Source organism: Cygnus olor, chromosome 2 (genome assembly GCF_009769625.2).
Source record: "Cygnus olor isolate bCygOlo1 chromosome 2, bCygOlo1.pri.v2, whole genome shotgun sequence".
NCBI classification, from domain to species: domain Eukaryota; kingdom Metazoa; phylum Chordata; class Aves; order Anseriformes; family Anatidae; genus Cygnus; species Cygnus olor.
The window spans coordinates 69,936,454-69,955,487 of NC_049170.1; the positions used below are offsets into that span (position 1 = coordinate 69,936,454).

The 19,034-nt window shown below is 44.4% G+C and overlaps 1 protein-coding gene across 1 annotated transcript in view; it reads right to left on the minus strand.

Moving 5' to 3' along the window:
* Positions 1-19,034, minus strand: part of BMP6 (bone morphogenetic protein 6) — a 91,826-nt gene that overhangs the window by 8,016 nt on the left and 64,776 nt on the right. Inside the window, exons 3-4 of the mRNA XM_040547145.1 lie at positions 5,676-5,824; positions 4,634-4,831 (exon numbers count right to left, since the gene is read on the minus strand). Of these exons, the coding sequence (XP_040403079.1) occupies positions 4,634-4,831; positions 5,676-5,824 (347 nt within the window). The remainder of the gene's footprint in view (positions 1-4,633; positions 4,832-5,675; positions 5,825-19,034) is intronic.

The window sequence follows — 19,034 nt, forward strand, 5'->3', positions numbered from 1 at the left end:
CCTGCTCCAAAGGCTGTCTGCCCTCACCAAGGATGCACCATGACACAAGCCTGCCTTTCTGCCAGCACAGATGTTTCTCTTAAGGCTGGGCACTGGCATTTGCATTGCTGAAAGGGGAGAGAGCATAGTCTGACCCTAATGATCTTCCTCCTACAGATAGTTACACACCAACCTCAGATTTCTTATAACCTCTCCCACGTTAAGTGCTAGCAAAGAAGATATAAATATTTACTGAGGTTGATCCGTCTGAGAATACCCTCGCTGCTCCCAAGGTGCCAGTTTACCAAATTCCACAGGGTAATTAATTGCCTCTGTCATCCCAAATAGCTCTGACAGAGGTCTCTGAGGCCAGCCCCTTCTTTTTGGTGTTTGACTTTCGTGATTTGTCCAGCTAAAGCTGGTGTAAACCGATCACACAGTTAACAACAGCCCACTTCACATGAAAGTGGCCTGCCTGGGTGGGAAGAAGGGGAGATTTGGGGCTGGAGAGGACACGCACGTTATGGCACATGGGAATGCTGGCTGCACTGCATCTGAGACCTCCACTAAATAGATTTTATGTGAGATAATGATGTTTATTAACAAGATCCCTGCCACTGTGAGAGCATTTGGCCTTATTGGCCTTACTTGCCTTCAGTGTATGCACATACTGCCCTTTGAGGTATTGAGCTCCCACACGCACAGGGTAGCCTGCCGGTACAGGAGTGCAGCACACATATGCAGCGCTGCATGGAAGTGTCACCTTGAGAGCCCCTCTGCTTCTCATGGGGCATCTCATCTTATCTTGGGGCCTCCAGGACTGAAAAGAAGGGGGTGTTGTGTGAATCACAGAACCATAGAATATCCCAAGTTAGAATGGACTCACAAGACTCAGAGAGACCAACTCCTGTCTCCACACAGGACCATGCAAAAATCAAACCATGTGTCTGAGAGTGCTGTCCAACACTTCTTGAACTCCAGCAGGCTTGGTGCTGTCACTACTTCCTCTTGGAAGCCTGTTCCAGTGCCCAACCACCCTCTCAGTGAAGAACCTTTTCCTAACACCCAGCCTGACCCTCCCCTGTCACAGCTCCATGCCATTCCCTCAGGTCCTGTCGCTCTCCCCAGAGAGCAGAGCTCAGCGTCTGCACCTCCACTCCCCTTGTGAGGGAGCTGCAGGCTGCCATGAGACCTCCCCTCAGCCTGCTTTGTTCTGGGCTGAGCAAACCGAGGGACCTCAGCCGCTCCTCATACGTCTTCCCCTCTAGACCCTTCACAATCTCTGTAGCCCTCCTTTGGACTCTCTCTAATAATTTTATTGTTCTTTTACTGTGGTGCCCAAAACTGTACACAGTACTCGAGGTGAGGCCGCACCAGAGCAGAGCGGGACAATCCCTTCCCTTGACCAGCTAGCCATGCTGTGCTTGATGCACCCCAGGACATGGCTGGCCCTTTTGGCTGCCAGGGCACACTGCTGGCTCACATTCAACTTGTCATCAACCAGAACCCCCAGATCCATTTCCACGGGGCTGCTCTCTAGCCTCTCATCCCCCAGTCTGTACGTATAACCATCTGCACCCTTCCCAGGTGCAGATGTTGTTAAACTTCATGCTGCTGGTGATTGGCCAGCCCTCTAATTTGTGAAGATCTCTGTGCAAGTGAGTCTTGCTCAGAGCAGCATGAGCAGCCAGAAGTTGGATGTTTACATCACAACCTCTCAGTAAGGATGAGGCATGGAGTGGGATGTGCCCGGAGGATGAATTGTGGAAGAGGATGGTTATTGCCACTGGGCAAGGAGACGGCCACACACACAAACCAATTTTCAGGTAACCTACAGAGGAGCTGACCACACAGCACTAACACTGATGCTCAAGGATCACCATCTGTTGGGTTGAAGACTCCCCAGGTCTTCAGGTTAATGACAGGATCAGCCTAGAGCATGGGCTGAGCCCACTGTAGACATGGCATGGCAATGGCCTCCAGACCCTGGAGGCAACTGTGGAAAAACACCTGCACTCTCCTCCCACCCACATCGTGCCTCTGTGTCCTGGGCCTGAGATGACGCATGATTTTCTGCCTTAACAGCCAAAAATACTTCCTTTTCTTCCTGCTCATCCTCCTTCTGCAGAAGACCAGAGCTCGGCTCCAGGAATGCATTGACGCAGGACTCTATGTCAAAGCAGTTCATAACCATGGGGGTTACTTAGTTCTGCTTTATATAAGCCAATTATAATTACGTGTTTATAATTCAGGGAAATGAGCTTTCTTGGCGAAAAAATACAGACTATTTGCATTCTTATGCCACAGCCATAACCTTAGCCTCTGAGCCCTTGGTACTGACTTCAGGACAAGAACTGCACATCACAGGAGACACAGCAGGGTCCCAGTCCTGCAGGCAGTAGCGTGCTTTAACAAAACCCTCTGGCTCACCAGATCCAGTGCCAGTCCAGCAGCACACTTCAAATGCTCCTAACAGCGGGACTTGAAATGCTTTCCAAATTTTGAGAGTAAATAGGGCTTTTTTAAACACAGCACCCCAACCTAAATCACAGCGTCATTTGGGAAAGGGGCTCACATAGAGGAGGGATGGTTCAATCCACAAAAAAAGCAACAGCACCAACCAGCTGCCTGCCTGGCTCACCATGGGAGAAACTGCCCTCAAGCCCTGACGGGTAGCACCAATCTCCCAGCTGGTAGAGTACGCACCAAAAATCTGATGAGATGCAAGATACAGTGAAAGAGGAAGATATGCAGGTGGGGAGTTGAGCAGGTGGGGTCCGTGTGTGGTCCTGTACCCACCTCAGGTCCTAGTGTGTCTGGGTGCCCCCAGGAGCAAGGTGGCTGTCAGGGTAACCTCTGGGTTCATGTCCTACATTGCCCTGTGGCAAAAGCTTCCCCAGCCCTGCTGTGCACAAGTGGGTCATGTATGTAGGAATCCACCCAACTAAAAAAGAAAAAAATCCCTGCAATCTTTTTAATGTTAAAAACCCACACTGGTCCATAGAGCCGTCCCTGCGGGGTCATCAGTGCCTCTTGGGCTATTAAATCAACCACTTCTTAAGAACAGACTCTGAGAGAGTAACACTTTGAAAGGAAAATAAGCTGACGCAGTCTCTCTTTTCTAAACACAGAAACCAACCAAACATACATCTTAACTTTAAATTCCTCTCCTTTTCCCTGCCTTAAATCCATAGAGGCTCAACTATACCTTGTTGACTACTGAACTGCCAAATTCCAAGTTTTAAATTAAAGCTGTCTTTGAGTGAGAAGAGCTCAAAAAAAAAAAAAAAAAAAAACAAAAAAAAAAAAAACCACTTATGATCACACAACAGCCAGCTATTTTTCCCTCTTTTTTTTTTTTTTTTTAAATAATTTTATAATCTCATGCCTGTTGTAGTCAAGAAACCAGCAATATAAAAATGGCCCTTTTTGCCCAGTGTATCTGCTCCCTCTGGAGCTTTGAAACACATCTCCTGATTTAATTGTAGTCGAATCTCAGTTTCAGTGCTGTGAAATCTGCAGAGCTAAGGAGGGGAAGCTGGAGCCCATCCTGACACTGCTACCAGCTCCTACACGAATAACAGTACCCACAGCTCTGGGCAGGAAGGTTACTCATTCACTAGACCATGTGGACACCAGCTCCCCATGTCTCCTCCCTGCCCATACTCCCCAGCTCTACTGCCAGCCTCAGAGAAAAAAGCCTCCAGTGCAGCACTGCTGCCAGCCCTACCCATGACCCAGCAGCATGTGCATGACCACTGTGGATGCAGCCTGCCCACTGCCCGAGCATGCCAGAGCAGGATGCATCCAACGGGTTCACACTGGTGAAGCTTTGACGAGGCTGGCTTATTTTCCCGCAACAAAACTAACAACAAGATTAACAAAACCACCTCTCTTCCTGGGGGTTTAGTCATGCCTAGATGCAGGAAAAGCAGGATCCTATTGGAAAAGAAGGGGGCAGCATAAGCAAATTAATCAGGTAACTAGGAATTGGCTGAAATGTTTGAGAGGAAAGAAGGCACTCAATGAATGAAAGCCTGCAGCACTGTGATGTAGGGCAGAGCAGCTGCAAAGCAGTTAAAATGCACAAGGCAAGACTTTCTCAATTTTCGTCAAAATTTCAGAGTTGTCCCACCAGCACGTAGCAGCACTCACAAGCTTGTACAACACAGCAACATGCAATCTTTCCACAGCAAACAGGCAAGCCTGCTTGCATGCCTGGAAATGAACTTCACCATTTACACTACTGTTCCCACAAAGGGAAAAAAATTCTCATGCTGTTCTAAAAGGGTTTTTCCAAAGAAAACCAAACGATGACCCTGCTGGAAACATGTATGAGCAATATGATAGATCACAGTGTACACTGAAATGGTATCTTTTAAATATAGCATTTCACATGGCATGATTCTAGGCAAATATTGAATTCGATGGCTGTGACTTCACACAGGGGTCTGTATTCCACCCTGGGTTTGAAAACTCCTGTAAATTTACTTACATGAGACTGCCACTCCCATCCCATCACAGACACAACCTGTGCCCCCAAGGAGGGGTACCCCACCTCACATCCCCCTTCTTGCTTTTGCACACCAATGCAAACAGGAACATCACAAGAGGAGGCCCCAGCTCCCAGACAGAGTGGCTGTTTCATGATTACCTGTGAGAGTCGACACCCTGGAAACATCCTGAGCCTGGGTGGAGCGGTTTCGACTCTGCTGCCTGCGCCTGCTCGTCGCTGACCTAGTGGTCCGAACATGGACTTCGCTCACTTTGAAGAAGGCCACCATGAAAGGCTGCTTGTCATAAGGGCCATCTCGCCCTATAAGGCCTGCTTCTCTAGGATTTACACTGAAACCTTCAAATCAAACAGAAAAGTTTTTGTTAGAGGAACTACACAGTTGGATTGCTCTTTCCAGCGCTGCAGTGCCCCAATAAACAGGATTTCCTCTCTTCTTGATCATGTTGTTTCTCTTTTATCATTAAACCCTCCCCTCCTGCCACCATGACCTGTGGACATTTTTACAACAGCACCCCATCCACCGTGGACAAGAAGCTCCACCATGGCATCTGGCTCTTTGGTACCCCCTATGCAATCTCTACTCCATTTTAGGCATTAAACAGGTATAGAGATAGATATATAAAACACAATGACTGGATGTCTCAGGACTGTTTAAGCAGCTGCCAGTGACTGTCTCAGTGGCTGTTTAAACACAAGGAGCAGAGATGGGGCTAGGAGACCTTTGGGGAAAGTAAAGGGCAAAGAGAGGTGCTTTGGCCAGGAGTACACAGATAGGCTCTCAACACATTTGGGGAGGTGGAGGTTGGCACTGCATTTTCCTCAGGGAGAGCAGTTAACAGTCCTTCTGTCTCATTTGACCCCACAGTTGTACCAAAATCCAGGATGGAGTGATAAGAAGAAAATATAAGGTTGGAGGCCAGTTCCCACAGACGTAAAATGTCATTGTTGTCTTTAGTTGCCATCTGCTCACTTAGATCTTCTCCTTCCCTACTGCTTATCCTGCAACACTCAACCTCTTACTGTCTTACATTCTCTCCTTTTCCACCTTTCAAATTTTCTGTGCTCTGTGAAGTGCCATCATTACAGCCACCCACATTAAAACTGGACGCTGTTAGCACCACTTCCAAACAGCATCCACGAGGCTCACGAGATGACTCATGTTAACTGGCCCATGGCCTACCGTCCGGGGTCACCACGCTCAACTGGAGCCCCATGTTGTGCTGAGGGTTCATCACCCACATGTTACTGGTGGCAGTGACATCAAACTCCAGCCATCCCTCCTCCGAGGCCCACACTGCCCGTGTGTCCAGCAGAAACAGGTCAGAGGATCTGCAGAAGAAAAAGCAATGACAAGACAGTGATATCTGGGGTTTTCTCCCCTGGCTAACAACCCCCAAAATCTGCCTCTTTGTAACCAGAGTTTTTCCACAAGATGCGTGTGCTTCTGCATGTGAAATTCAGGATCGCAAAGGTTTTTCCACTGTTTTCTAGGCTGGAGGAAAAGAATCTCAGTCCTTAGGTCTTGGTGTTTCTCTATCAGCAAGAGATTCATAAGCCACTCTTCTTCCTGAAGAGAATAATTCTAGTCCTGGCAGGACAGTGGTCAAATTACCAGCATTTCCAGGCATTCAATGACTTTTGTCAAAGGGTTTTTGTGGTTTCAGTCCAACTTTCACAAGACAGATCTACCACAATTGATAACAATAAAAACAAACAAACAAAACAAACAAGCAAACAAACCAAAACAAGTAACAGGCCAAACATCAAACAGTGAAGCAAAATGAATCCTAAAGACATATGGTCCCTGAAGACATTTTGCTCAGGTTTTGCAACATGGATTAGAAAGTATTCTTCCAAGGATGTTGGTACTGGGTCTCCTTCGTGGACTTCAGCTTCAAATGCTATCAAGTCTGTGCCTTTTCTGCAGGATCAAACAGACACTAAAATTCAGTTCAATGAAATCAACTGCAGAAGCACCCAGAGAAATCCCGTTTACATTTTCTCACTGTATTATATGCATAACTTTCACACGCAAAAGAGCTACAGTTCCTATCCTTAACCTATGAACAGCATCACAAAGTGGGTACCAGGCATCAGTCCCAACTTCACCTGTCTCTCTCTCCCTGTTGATTTTTTTTCCTGACAATAACTTAATGGAAATGAAAAACAGGATACCTATCTCTTCAACCCATCAAAGGTTAACTTCAGAAAAAAAAAGTTTTGATTGAGTTACACTTTATTTTTGGCCAACTGCTATGTCATACTGCCCAGCAGATTGGTTTACATGAGATCACACATGGAAAAATAAGCACTTAAGTATATTAGGGCTTCTAGTGTAGCTATTTTTACAGTGTGGAGGCTTTCCTCTGCCTCGCTGGTAGCTGCACACCCTGTGGTTGACTCAGCAGCCTTTCCCACAGGAGTCTTTGCCATCGCTCCTCCAGCAGTAACAGGGTTCAGGAACAACTCTGACCTTCACCTTAAACAGCGGCAAGTGGCTGGGGCTAGCCAGCTGCTACATGTTTTGGAAACCTTAAGGTTGAAAGATTTGGGCTTTCCCAGGCAGGTATGTAAGCTGAGGCATTGCTTACAGGAGGCTGCAAACAGCACCTGCAGCTGAGACTACTTTCCCCCTCTCTGGTTAAGAGAGAAATGAACTGCTAGATCATCCCTACCTCTAACTAAGATTTACAGATTGGTCCTCTCCAGTGCTTGACATGGTCTATATCTGAAAAATGTTTTTCCTAGAAGCTGTTCTGACCTACCCCCTCACATTGATTTCTTTTTGGTTTCCCATACCCAGTTTCCCTTCTCTAGGTGCCATACGTTCCCTTGCACTTGTCTGCTTCAGACAATGTCCCACTGAAGCCTCCAGACTGGAGCAACTTCAGCATTATGTCCACCCAAACCAAACACGTCTGGCTGCAGAGCTGCTGGGAATTCTGTGAGAGCAAACTCTGTATACACCTTCATGAACACTCAAGCACACAGAATTAGTCAACTCTGCACAAATTCGAAGAGGAGGCTCAGTCATTAATACCCATTGCCTTGCACTTTGTGAAGGCACGTGGCCATCACAGACCTGTAAAGCCAGAAAGGAACACAAGGACCTAGTCCCTTGCCTCTGACCTCCAGGCAGGATCAGCTACATCCACGTCACTCCTGAGAGATGTTTGCCTGACCTGATCTTCAAGTTTTCCTGTCTTTGGAACTCCACCATCTTCCCAGGAAGTCGAATATATTTCACTTGAAGGTGTTTTTTTTTAAAAATAAAAATAATTACCCACAATATCTAACTAAAATGACACAACAGCCTCTCCTTCTTAAAACAACACCAAGTCTTCAGTCTTTCTTTGCAAGCCATATTTTCTACACTTTTAACTATTCTCACAGCTATTCTATAGACCCAGATTGGATCAAGATCTCACTGATACTGAGTACAATGGAAAGAATCTTCATGTGTTTCTGAGACTGTACCTCTACTCATACATCCCAGAATAGCATTTTGGCTTTTTCACAAAACTCACTGTTAACTCATGATCACCTTGTGATTCACTAAAATGCCTAGATTTATGCTGCTGCACTGCAACATACCCAGTCACTTCCTAAGGTGTATTTACATCACTGATTTGTCGTGCCCAAATGTAATTTTCCTTACTATCAGATCACACTTTTTTCCCCAGACTGGACCTTCATCACTATTAGTTTATTTAAAATACAGACTTGTCTTCCAGTGGGTCTCCCCCATCCCGGTGTCCTCCACAAATATAATGAGCAAACTCTCTGACCAAGGCACAGTGCTACCAAATGGGAACGCTCCACCTTAGCCCAGTATCTCACACTGGCTCTGGACAGATTTAAATGCCTTTGTAAAACAACGAAAAAGCAACGACTGGGCTTTCCAATCCAGTTAACTGTTGGAAAAAAAAAAAAAAGTTCATACACAATTAATTTTCAATCAGCTCCTCTATTTAACTGGCTTCTGACTTGTCTGAGTGGATAAAGCCAATGATGCAGATTCACCTCACAGGTACTGTAGGTCACATCTGTAATGTTCACAGGTAACAAGTCCTAATACTTAAAGTCTGTTTTCGGTTAATGTTTGTTACCTGAAACCTGCCAGGCTGCACAACATTGTCTAGTAACTAGTAGCATTTGTTACTAGTTTTGTTTTCAGCATGAAGATTGAAAAAAAAATTAATTAAATTAAAAATCACCTATTTCCAAAGACCAAATTAAGGAAAAAAATGAATTTACTTAGATCCTGCCCTTCCCTAGAGCTGCATGGCAGAGAAATGTCCATGCTGCTCCTGACAACAAGGTGTACGGTGTCTGATGCTTGAACAGAGACTGAGAGGTCTCCCAGGTTAGGTGGAAGGGATATTACATCCAACCAGATGGGGAAGGGTGAAGGCCTTGCTGTGATGGTGGGGGACACATGGACACACAAGGACCAGATGAAGAGACTCTGGAATAAAGCAAAGTCTGCAGAGAAAAAGGAGTAGAAAGTGCCTGAGACCACTATGTACTCCATGAATCAAGCCTGTTATTCCCGAGCCAGCACTCCTCCGCTTTTAGAAATATCTGGGAAACTACTGGCACCTTCCTGTAGGGATGGCTCTCAGAGGGGACAACCTGCTACTGCTACCATTTGTGGCAACACAGCTGTCAACAAATGCAGTGATAGGCATCAGAGATGTGAATCCCACACTTCCAGTCTTGCCCCGTTATGTTCAGGAGCAAATGCAGCCACCTAACTGAATTTGCTCGACCTTTTATTTTTTTCCTTCAGTCCTGCTTTCTGAAGACCATGGAAAAAAGTATCTATTACACTCTTCTCCCATTACACTGCAAAATACAGACGGGAAGCATGTAAGCTAAAGCTGCTGCGTAGCCTTACTCCCACTCCTGATGCTGGACTGCAGGCTGATTTTGACAGGGACCATTTTTGTCCTCTGTCTTTGCTTACCAGGTCCAGATTCTATGACCTTACCCATTGCAAAAGTTGGAGCGCACACAGCAGACAAGCAGGGAGCTCCTGCAAGCCAAAGGGTGTTGCTGGATAAAAATTAAAAAAAAAAAAATGATAATCTGATGCCAGCAGCTTAACCTAGAGAGACAGTTTGCCCTCACTGGTATACAATATTATATAACAACTATTGTTATATCTCACTGTTACTACAATGCTCAACCATCTCACCTTTATTTTCAGCATGCCTAACCTGGATGAGTTTAATTAATGACTTCCATAATAAGGGTGTTGCAGGCATAACATGTATTATTAAAGGAAAGCAAGTGTGTGGGAGAAACTGTGGCAATGAGCTAAAAAACCCTCCTGAGACAAGAGCGGACATTAAGTGGGAAGATGCAAATTAGGAATTCCTAACTCAAACCAGGAGCTCTCTGCTCTGGATCAGGGCCATGCAGTATGGTCTCAAGTCCCAAGAAAGAAATGGAAGTCTTTCCATGGCGTTCAGAGGACTCTGGAGGAGGACTGGGAAGCTAAGGTCAACAGAGCAATCACAAGTGGCTGCAATAAACAGAAAGAAGTACACAATTTATCGGAGAAATGTGGCCTGTGTGATTCAGAAGGCAGTATTTAGCTCCAGTGTCCCCAGAGAGCAATATGATTTGTAGGATATAAATATCAAATACAACTACTATTCTTAACACCGGCATCCCAATCATGTACTCCGGGCATTTATAGGAGAAACAGCTTGCGTTTAACTCCAGTTCCCCCCTGCCCCCCCCCCAAGATAAATATTTTGTTAACTGAAACCTCTGTGTAAACCTTTCAACAAAATGTTTCTGGGTGTTAATTCACTTTAATTGAATACTCATTAGATTAGAATTTAGTCAAATTAGTAACCAGGTCAAGTGGTTAATCTCAGTTGCTATACTTGGTGAAACGTTTGCATTAAAATAATTTCTCTGTTCTGGGTACACATTACAACATGGAACTTTGCTACAGGAAAAACACCAAAGCTATAAAAAGCTGAATTTAAAGAAGCATATGTTGAGCTAGGTTTTTTTTACTTTCCCACCCTCCCTGGCCTTTTTTCCCTGATTGGGCAGAAGTCTTACAGGGAGACAGTGAGAATAAACAGAACTCTCACCTTCAAAATGACCAAGTTAAAGGCCTCTTATTTTAATTACAGAGCTCAGAACAACGTTTTTGGCCCAACTTCAAAGCTCGCAATTACCCAGGTGTTTAAAGGATTGTTACGCATCAACAGCCATTTACCAAAGCATTAATTACTCTAAAGTCTCTAAAACTTTCCTCAGCTGAACCTTTTGTTTACTTTTCTTCAAAGACAAGTTGACATAATAGTCTAGACTGCCTAACAGCAGTTTCTCAAAAGGGAATTTTGAACAGAAGTGTGTAGGATTTACATTTTAATTAACACACTTTCTAAATACTCTTCTGTGTACACTGGATCAGAGTCTTTAGCTTGTACAGATACTGACCTTGTATAAAAATTATTCTGTACATAGCAAACTACCAAGATTATTTGCTCTTATTAACTAATGACAAATAACTGTACTCACAACAGATGCAGCCTTACTGAGTTGAATGAAGCTCCTTGTAGATAAAACCTTGAAATCATCACAGCCTTTTAAAAACTTTGAATCCACCACCTTTCAAGAGATGTAAGTCCTACTGTGATTTTTTTAATGTTTATTGCTTGTAGAACATATGGTATATGCAGCTTATATAGAATAAAGTACTGTCAACAGATAATATATAAAACCTTAACAACTTAGCATGTCTAAATGACCATTATTGCAGAGAGTTAAAAGCACCATGGAAAATCTCATCCATCAGCACCCGTTCATACACAGAGCTTCAGGCAAAGGAATGCCAGCACCTGCAATGAGCTGCCATGGAAAGCGAAGACAGTCTCTATCATTTTAGGGAAAAGAAGAAAAACTCAGTTTAACTGTCTTGAAGAAGCTATACCATCTCTGGGCCAGGGGAAGAGATGTGCACGTCCTATAAGAATTCATTAGAAATAAGGAAAGAAATACTAAGCACTGTCAGCCTGCAAATGAAGCTACTTCCAAGATGGAATAGGAGACCAGCAACTGGGAACTAATTTGCAGGAAAAAGCATAGAATGGAGCACAGGGACACACCAGAATGGAGAGGTAGGTAAGCTTGGCTTCACACTGCTCACGCCACCAGTGCTCCATTTGATAAAAACTCCCGTGTCTTGAAAAAGCTGTCCTGTTTTAAGGCTGCATCTGGCAGAGTGGAAGGTGAGAGCCTAGAGATGGTGGACGTGGTCCCCTCACACCAAGACTAGGGGAAGCTCAGCCTACATGTCCGTGATAAGCCCCAACAAAGCCAACGCTGATATTTGAGTGCAAAGGTGTCTCCCCGCACCCAGCTCAAGGTTGTGAGCTCCACAGCTTTAGGGAATGAACATTTTACCAACAGGAACAGTAAAAAAGAAAAAAAAAATTGTCCAAAGTCAGGATAGGACACACATTTCTCATTTCCTTGATTAGGATATAAGGACACCAAGGGACATTCTAGTTGTAGTGATAATTAAAAGTACTACACCTCAGCATTTAAATGCAGTTTGAGCCACGAAGATGGGGGAGAATGTAAATGGGAAGTATTTATCTTTAAGAGAAGAAAGAAGGCAGTTATTTATATAGCATTCTTTAGTTTTGGTAGAAAAAGCCAGCTGGTTATGGAACCGGTAAGTCTCATCCAGAATAACTTTGACTTTTAATCTACTAAAAACCACCACCCTAAAACACAACAAATCACATACGCTTGGTGGGAGTTGAACTGAAATGCTGACAGACACTTCTCTATAGCATCATGGAAACAGCTCTATCATATACAAATATATGCACACTATATACAAACCTGACCCTAACTTGAAACAGATTGATGCTAGCTTTGTCATTTGTGTTACACAACCCAGTTCAAAATCCAGTTGAGGACAGATATTTATTTTCTAAGCTATAAACACGGCCGGCAAATCAATTTGCCCTTTAGATTAGAAGCTCGGATCGTATTTGTATAAATATCCTGTTGCAAAGAGGAAGACTTTATTACCACTGTAACTGGCAGCTAAAAAAAACGATGACAGCCTTAACTCTTGAGCAGCTGTGCTCAGCAGAGGAGCACGGTCCCTGGACGGTGGCTCAGGAGGGCATGCTGATGCCCACATGTGTCTTATCACATAGGAAGAATCTTTCTCCAGTCCTCACTTTTCATTCCAGGTGCAAATGAAACTGTTTAATAAACTTTGACCATTAAGGTACCGTATCTTCCTTTGATCACTAGCACAGGCCACTGTGTTTTTCATAGATCAGTTGTTTGGACAGTGTGGGAGTGTTTTGAGGTCTGCATTAACAGGATATTTACACTTGAAAACACACTGATGATCCAAACCAAGGACTAACATCTTTGATCAGCCACAAACTGCCTTCCCTCCTCACTCCTGACCTGACACCTCGCTGGGTGAGAGCGAGGAAGCTTCAAGAAAGAAATTAATGATCTGTTTCCAGAGACAAACTCATTTCCTCCTTTCCCTTGCAAAGGTTTTGCTTCCATGGCAATCCACACCCGAAAGGTATCAGAAGTCACAGAAGGCTTTGCTGGTCTCCCCCAGAACTGGTGCTTCACCTCAGAAACAAGCCTACATGTAGCTGTGCACCTATATCACCACAGGGAGGAGAGCACAGCTCCCTCCTGCCCAAACACAATGTCCCCACAGCTGTGCCCAAGGTGGGACAAGCACTGAAGAGCTAGCACCACTTGTGCTCCTAAACTGGTCCTTTGGCTGACCTCCCTGCTTCTGACACATACCGATAAAGAAAAAAAATAAAAATAAAAAAATTCCACACTAGCCTTCAGACAGCCTGGTCTCTGACGGGCAGCAGCATTGGGTGGACACATCATCGCCCATTCTGGCTCCCACCATCAGCCACCACAGCCCATCTGAATGCCCAAATCCACCCCACCCAGAGCAAACCAGAGGCCACCCCAGCGCTGCTTCACACATCTCTGCTCCATGCTGTCAGAAACCCACGCTGGCCTGTCCTAAAGGTTTCATTAATCTCTTCACCGCATCCCACTGGCATCTCCAACAGTTTGTGTTATGACAGAACGTGGCTGCTAGCCGTGGTTTGGTTATAAAACAAAAGCTTAGTTTCTAGGCACTATTTTTTTTAACCTTACGAAAGGGTGGAAGGAATGGAGAGATGAAAATATTATTGACACAAGTGAGTCAGTATTAAAAATGTTTTCTTTTTGAAGAGAGAATGTTCTTAAACCACACTGTCCTCAATATGTGTTTCATTGCCTGGAGACTCCACGAGCATCGCTTCCATATTTCTGATTGCTTTTAACACAGAGAGTGCCGAGTGGCTCCCTGAAGGTTTCCTGCTGTTTCAATAAGCATTGATCTCTGATCATGCACTCTTTGTGTACGCCCCTACCTAGGAGACAATCTCAAATGGCCCTATATAATCCTTGTTTTCAGTCTCATCTATGCTGGCTGGCAAAAATAAGTTTGATAATTTAGTAGAAGGTAGAAATTTTAAGTCTCACGTTTTGTTTTGTTTGTACTGTGCCCTAGGGAATTACCAGCAATGCTGTGTGATTCTGCTAAGTAGAACCCATGCTTGTATTGGAGTCACACACTGACACTCTTACTCCCCGATGATCATTTTTTTGCTCAAGTAATACTGAATTAAGCCACTTCATTATACTTCATCAGAGCACAGGGATACTTCCATGCTGTGAGTTTAAGGTGATGATTTGTGTCTACCAAATCTTCCTTTTTACTTATCTCCTGCACTACCAAACTCATTTCTTTGAGATGAATGGGCAGGTTTTTTTTAAATTTATGTATTTTTTTTCCTCTGAGGTGCACACTGCCTTTCTCTTGGGAAGGGCTGGTTAAAACCCATACACTCCAGCTGCGCCTGTAAGAATTATTTGCACCTGATAATATTTTATTAGCTACAAATAACTGTTGCAGACAACTGTTAACCCCATAAAAGCCAAGATTAATATAGTGATTGCCACTGTTGACTGAACAAACATCTTCTGTGGCCTTCAGAGATGAATTTTCCTGACCAGAAGGAGTACTTCCCAACAGAACAAGATGAAGAAAGGTGCTACTTCAACTCCTTATGTTTTACCTGCTAGCTCATGAGCTAGACTTTGAGATCTGTACAGACTCTTCTTTATGCAATAAAATGCTGTCAAAGGTCAGGAAATATCAGGCTGTTATTCAAGCCATTATTCTAAAGGAAGTGTGACAAAACTTTTTTTTTTTTTTTTTAAAGTCAAAGGCAGCTGTTTTTTTCTGGCTCATTAGATGTCTGCTAAAGTGCAGCAGAAGCTTTCCAAATATTTAACACGTTTCTTCAAAAAATAGTGCTATTTTGAATTTTAACCTTCTACCATTTTCAACAGGAAAAGAAAATATTACACTCCAAATTAATCCACCGAGACAAAAGTAAAAGCAAGTGAACTGATAACAAAAATAAAAACTACTCAAAGAATACAGCTCCTTAAGGCATCCCAGAAGAATCTGAGGAAAAAAGAAAATCAATATTTTTTTCCTCCATGAAGAGATATTAGAGAACAACTAAATACAATGTTTTAGTATTAGCATGGCTGTATGTTTGAATCTACAGCGGCAACAGCATCCAGCAGAGTCAGAATTTACACTGAAGGGAAGGCTGAGGGGTGGTAAGCAGCTTCTAAGATCTTAATTGTCTTTTAACAGCTGTATATTTTTAATATAGAGAGAATAATTACTAGAGAAGACAATATATATTAATATATATACCCTTTTATATAGATACATACAAAGAATACCTACATGCGTACATATTTATACACAAACGCATGTTTTCGTATGTGCTTTTGTATTCTGTATATACATGAAATAGTCCTTTGGGCCAAAAGTACAAAGGGACGTCTCCTTTTTACAGCTGCAAAAATCAATGAGCCATGTTTTGCCCCTCTCTGCGCAGACAGTGTGACACATCCCGCAGTCTCATCCGAAGCGTGAGTTCCTTTAGCCAAACGTCTCCCTCCTTCCCACCAGCAAAAATAAATAAATAAATAAATAAAAGAAAAAGAAACAAAAAGGGAGTCTGGAGGGACTGGATGAGTCAGAGGTTAGTAATGAACTACAGACACTCATCTCTGGGTCAGCAGTTCATGCAGAGCCCGTGGCAGGAGGGACGGTGAACTGTTGGCGGTCTGGACCTAGAAGAAGCTGCCTCACCATTCCCAGTCCCAACGGCATGGCCAGTGGTAGCGGCAAGAAGGACCATGACAGAAGGGGACCAAAAGACCCACAATGTTCACCAACTCTGGGCTGAAAACTCCCTTGTGACCTCCGTCTGAGATGCTGCCTCTGCCCTGTACGTGCAGAGGTCTCTTCACCTGGCAGTGCCCAGCATTCATGAAGGCTGAAGCACCCAGAGCCAAGGGATGTGCACTGAGCTTCACCAGGCACGTTTCTGGCGTGTTTGAAAAAAGGTACAAGGTGACAGTATAGTTTTGTGTAAAAAACCAACAGCCACCTTCTGAACAAAGATTTTATGAATTTGTTAGGAAGGAGGTATGTCTACCTTGTGCTTTATTGTCTTTCTTGAAGTGCATTACTCGCTTGCTCAGTTTGCTATAGAATAGTGTAATACACACATAAAAGTTGACATTTCTTTTTACAAGAGGCAACCTCAAACCTGACATGCTCTGTGTCCTGCTTTGTTGACCATCACAAAACTGCATATCTACCACTTCCATAGATGCTTGGTAGAGATTTTCCTCCAGCTCCAAAGATGGGTTTGTATTTGTGAAATCTAAAATGGACCAACACTCACAATTTTTCACTCTATGAAACCATAAATGAACAATACAGCTAATATCTACGGAATCTGCATGACCGTCTGACTTTCTTCAGTTCTTTAAGTGGACAGTGAGGTAACATTACCCCAGAAGACACGCCAGCCAACCTGCAACTCAAAGGGCAAAGGGAACAACACTACTGTAAAACACATTTTTTACTAACAACTATATATGCAGTATTTCTCTCCATTTCCCCAAAGACCAGAGTCCCCACAAAAAAAAAAAAAAAAAAAAAAAAAAAAAAAAAAAAAAAAAAAAAACCAGAAAAACTGGTAGCTGTTTGATGAACTCTTCATCAAAGGTAGATTCTACAAATGAAAGGCTGAAGAAAGATGGGCCAGAAAGGAAAACATTTAGCAAACCTTCACGGAGAAGAGATGGAGCTTTTTAAAACACAGTTATTTCTGATTTCCTTTTTTATTATTATTATTCAGCAGCAGAGTAACAGTTAAAATCCTGACATGCTTCATCAGAAGCAAGGAAACACTTTTGTACCACAGCATTACTCTGACATTTAATTGACCACACGTTACCCAGCCTTGCATGTTCCCTCCCTCAACAGAAACATTATTCTTTTGAAATGAATCAATCAAGTTTACACTTAGGGTTTTTTCGTCTGTCAGTTTGTACCCTCAGAGCCTCTCTCTTTCACCTACCTCATGGCCACTGAAAGTCCAGGAGTGATTTTATCCCTGCATCAGCATGCTGAATTTTATTCTGCTCTATTTACCTTAGCATCAACTAGTGGACAGCAGATCAAGGCTGCAATAATCACAATCAATTGCAAAAACGCTATGATTTTATGCTGGTAGTATCAAGTTGAAAGGAGATACATGGACTTCAGTATGCAAGAGCAATGCAAGCATACATCATCTTTGGTTTAAAATTCTGTTGCCTTGCATCAGATTCTTGCTGTATGCCAAGACATCAAAAAGGTCATAGCGGGGACTTTCTGTGGCTGAGCCCCATTTAGTGCTCTGCCATGCCCTTTTCCCACAAGGGAAGGACCGTGCAGTGACATGTCCTGTTCACATGTACCAGACTGGTTATCATCAAGCATTCCTCCCAGCATGAACGCCCATGCTCAGACCTCCTGGGGACAGCACATAGCGGCACAGAGCAACAACCTCTCACAGAATCATCTAGGTTGGAAGAGACCTCCAAGGTCATCTAGTCCAACCTCTGACCTAACACTAACAAGTCCTCCACTAAACCATACCACTAAGCTCTAAATCTAAACGTCTTTTAAAGACCTCCAGGGATAGTAACTGAACCATTTCCCTGGGCAGCCTATTCCAATGCCTAACAACCCTTTCAGTAAAGAAATTCTTCCTAATACCCAACCTAAACCCTCCCCTGGTGCAACTTTAGCCCATTCCCCCTCGTCCTGTCACCAGGCATGTGGGAGAATAGACCAATCCCCACCTCGCTACAGTCTCCTTCGAGGCACCTGTAGAGAGCAATAAGGTCGCCCCTGAGCCTCCTCTTTTCCAGACTGAACAATCCCAGCTCCCTCAGCTGCTCCTCGTAAGACTTGTTCTCCAGACCCCTCACCAGCTTTGTTGCCCTTCTCTGGACTTGCTCAAGCACCTCGATGTCCTTCTTGTAGCGAGGAGCCCAAAACTGAACACAGTACTCGAGGTGCGGCCTCACCAGAGCCGAGTACAGGGGGACAATCACCTCCTTAGACCTGCTGGCCACACTGTTTCTTATGCAAGCCAGGATGCTGTTGGCCTTCTTGGCCACCTGAGCACACTGCTGGCTCATATTCAGCCGACTATCAACCAATACTCCCAGGTCCTTCCCTGCCAGGCAGCTTTCTAACCACTCATCTCCCAGCCTGTAGCGCTGCTTGGGGTTGTTTTGCCCCAGGTGCAGGACCCGGCACTTGGCCTTGTTGAACTTCATACAGTTGGCCTCAGCCCATTGGTCCAGCCTATCCAGATCCTCCTGCAGAGCCTTCCTACCCTCGAGCAGATCGACACACGCACCTAACTTGGTGTCATCTGCAAACTTACTGAGGGTGCACTCGATCCCCTCAACCACATAATCGATAAAGATATTAAAGAGAACTGGCCCCAGTACTGAGCCTTGGGGGACTCCACTAGTGACTGGCCTCCAACTGGATTTAACTCCATTCACCACAACTCTCTGGGCCCGGCTACCCAGCCAGTTTCTAACCCAACGATGCGTACGCCAGTCCAAGCCAAGAGCAGCCAGTTTCTCGAGGAGAATGCTGTGGGAAACAGTGTCAAAAGCCTTACTGAAGTCAAGGTAGACCACACTCACAGCATTTCCCTCATCCACCAAGCGCGTCACTTTGTCATAGAAGGAGATCAGGTTCGTCAAGCAGGACCTGCCTTTCATAAACCCATGCTGATCGCCTGCTTCCCCTGCAAGTGCCGTGTGATGACACTCAATCTGCTCCATGAGCTTCCCTGGCACTGAGGTCAAGCTAATAGGCCTATAGTTTCCCGAGTCTACCTTCTGGCCCTTCTTGTAGATGGGCATCACATTTGCTAGCCACCAGTTGACTGGGACCTCCCCCAATAGCCAGGACTGCTGATAAATGATGGAAAGCACCTTGCCAGCTCTTCCGCCAGTTCTCGCAGCACCCTCAGGTGGATCCCATCCGGCCCCATCG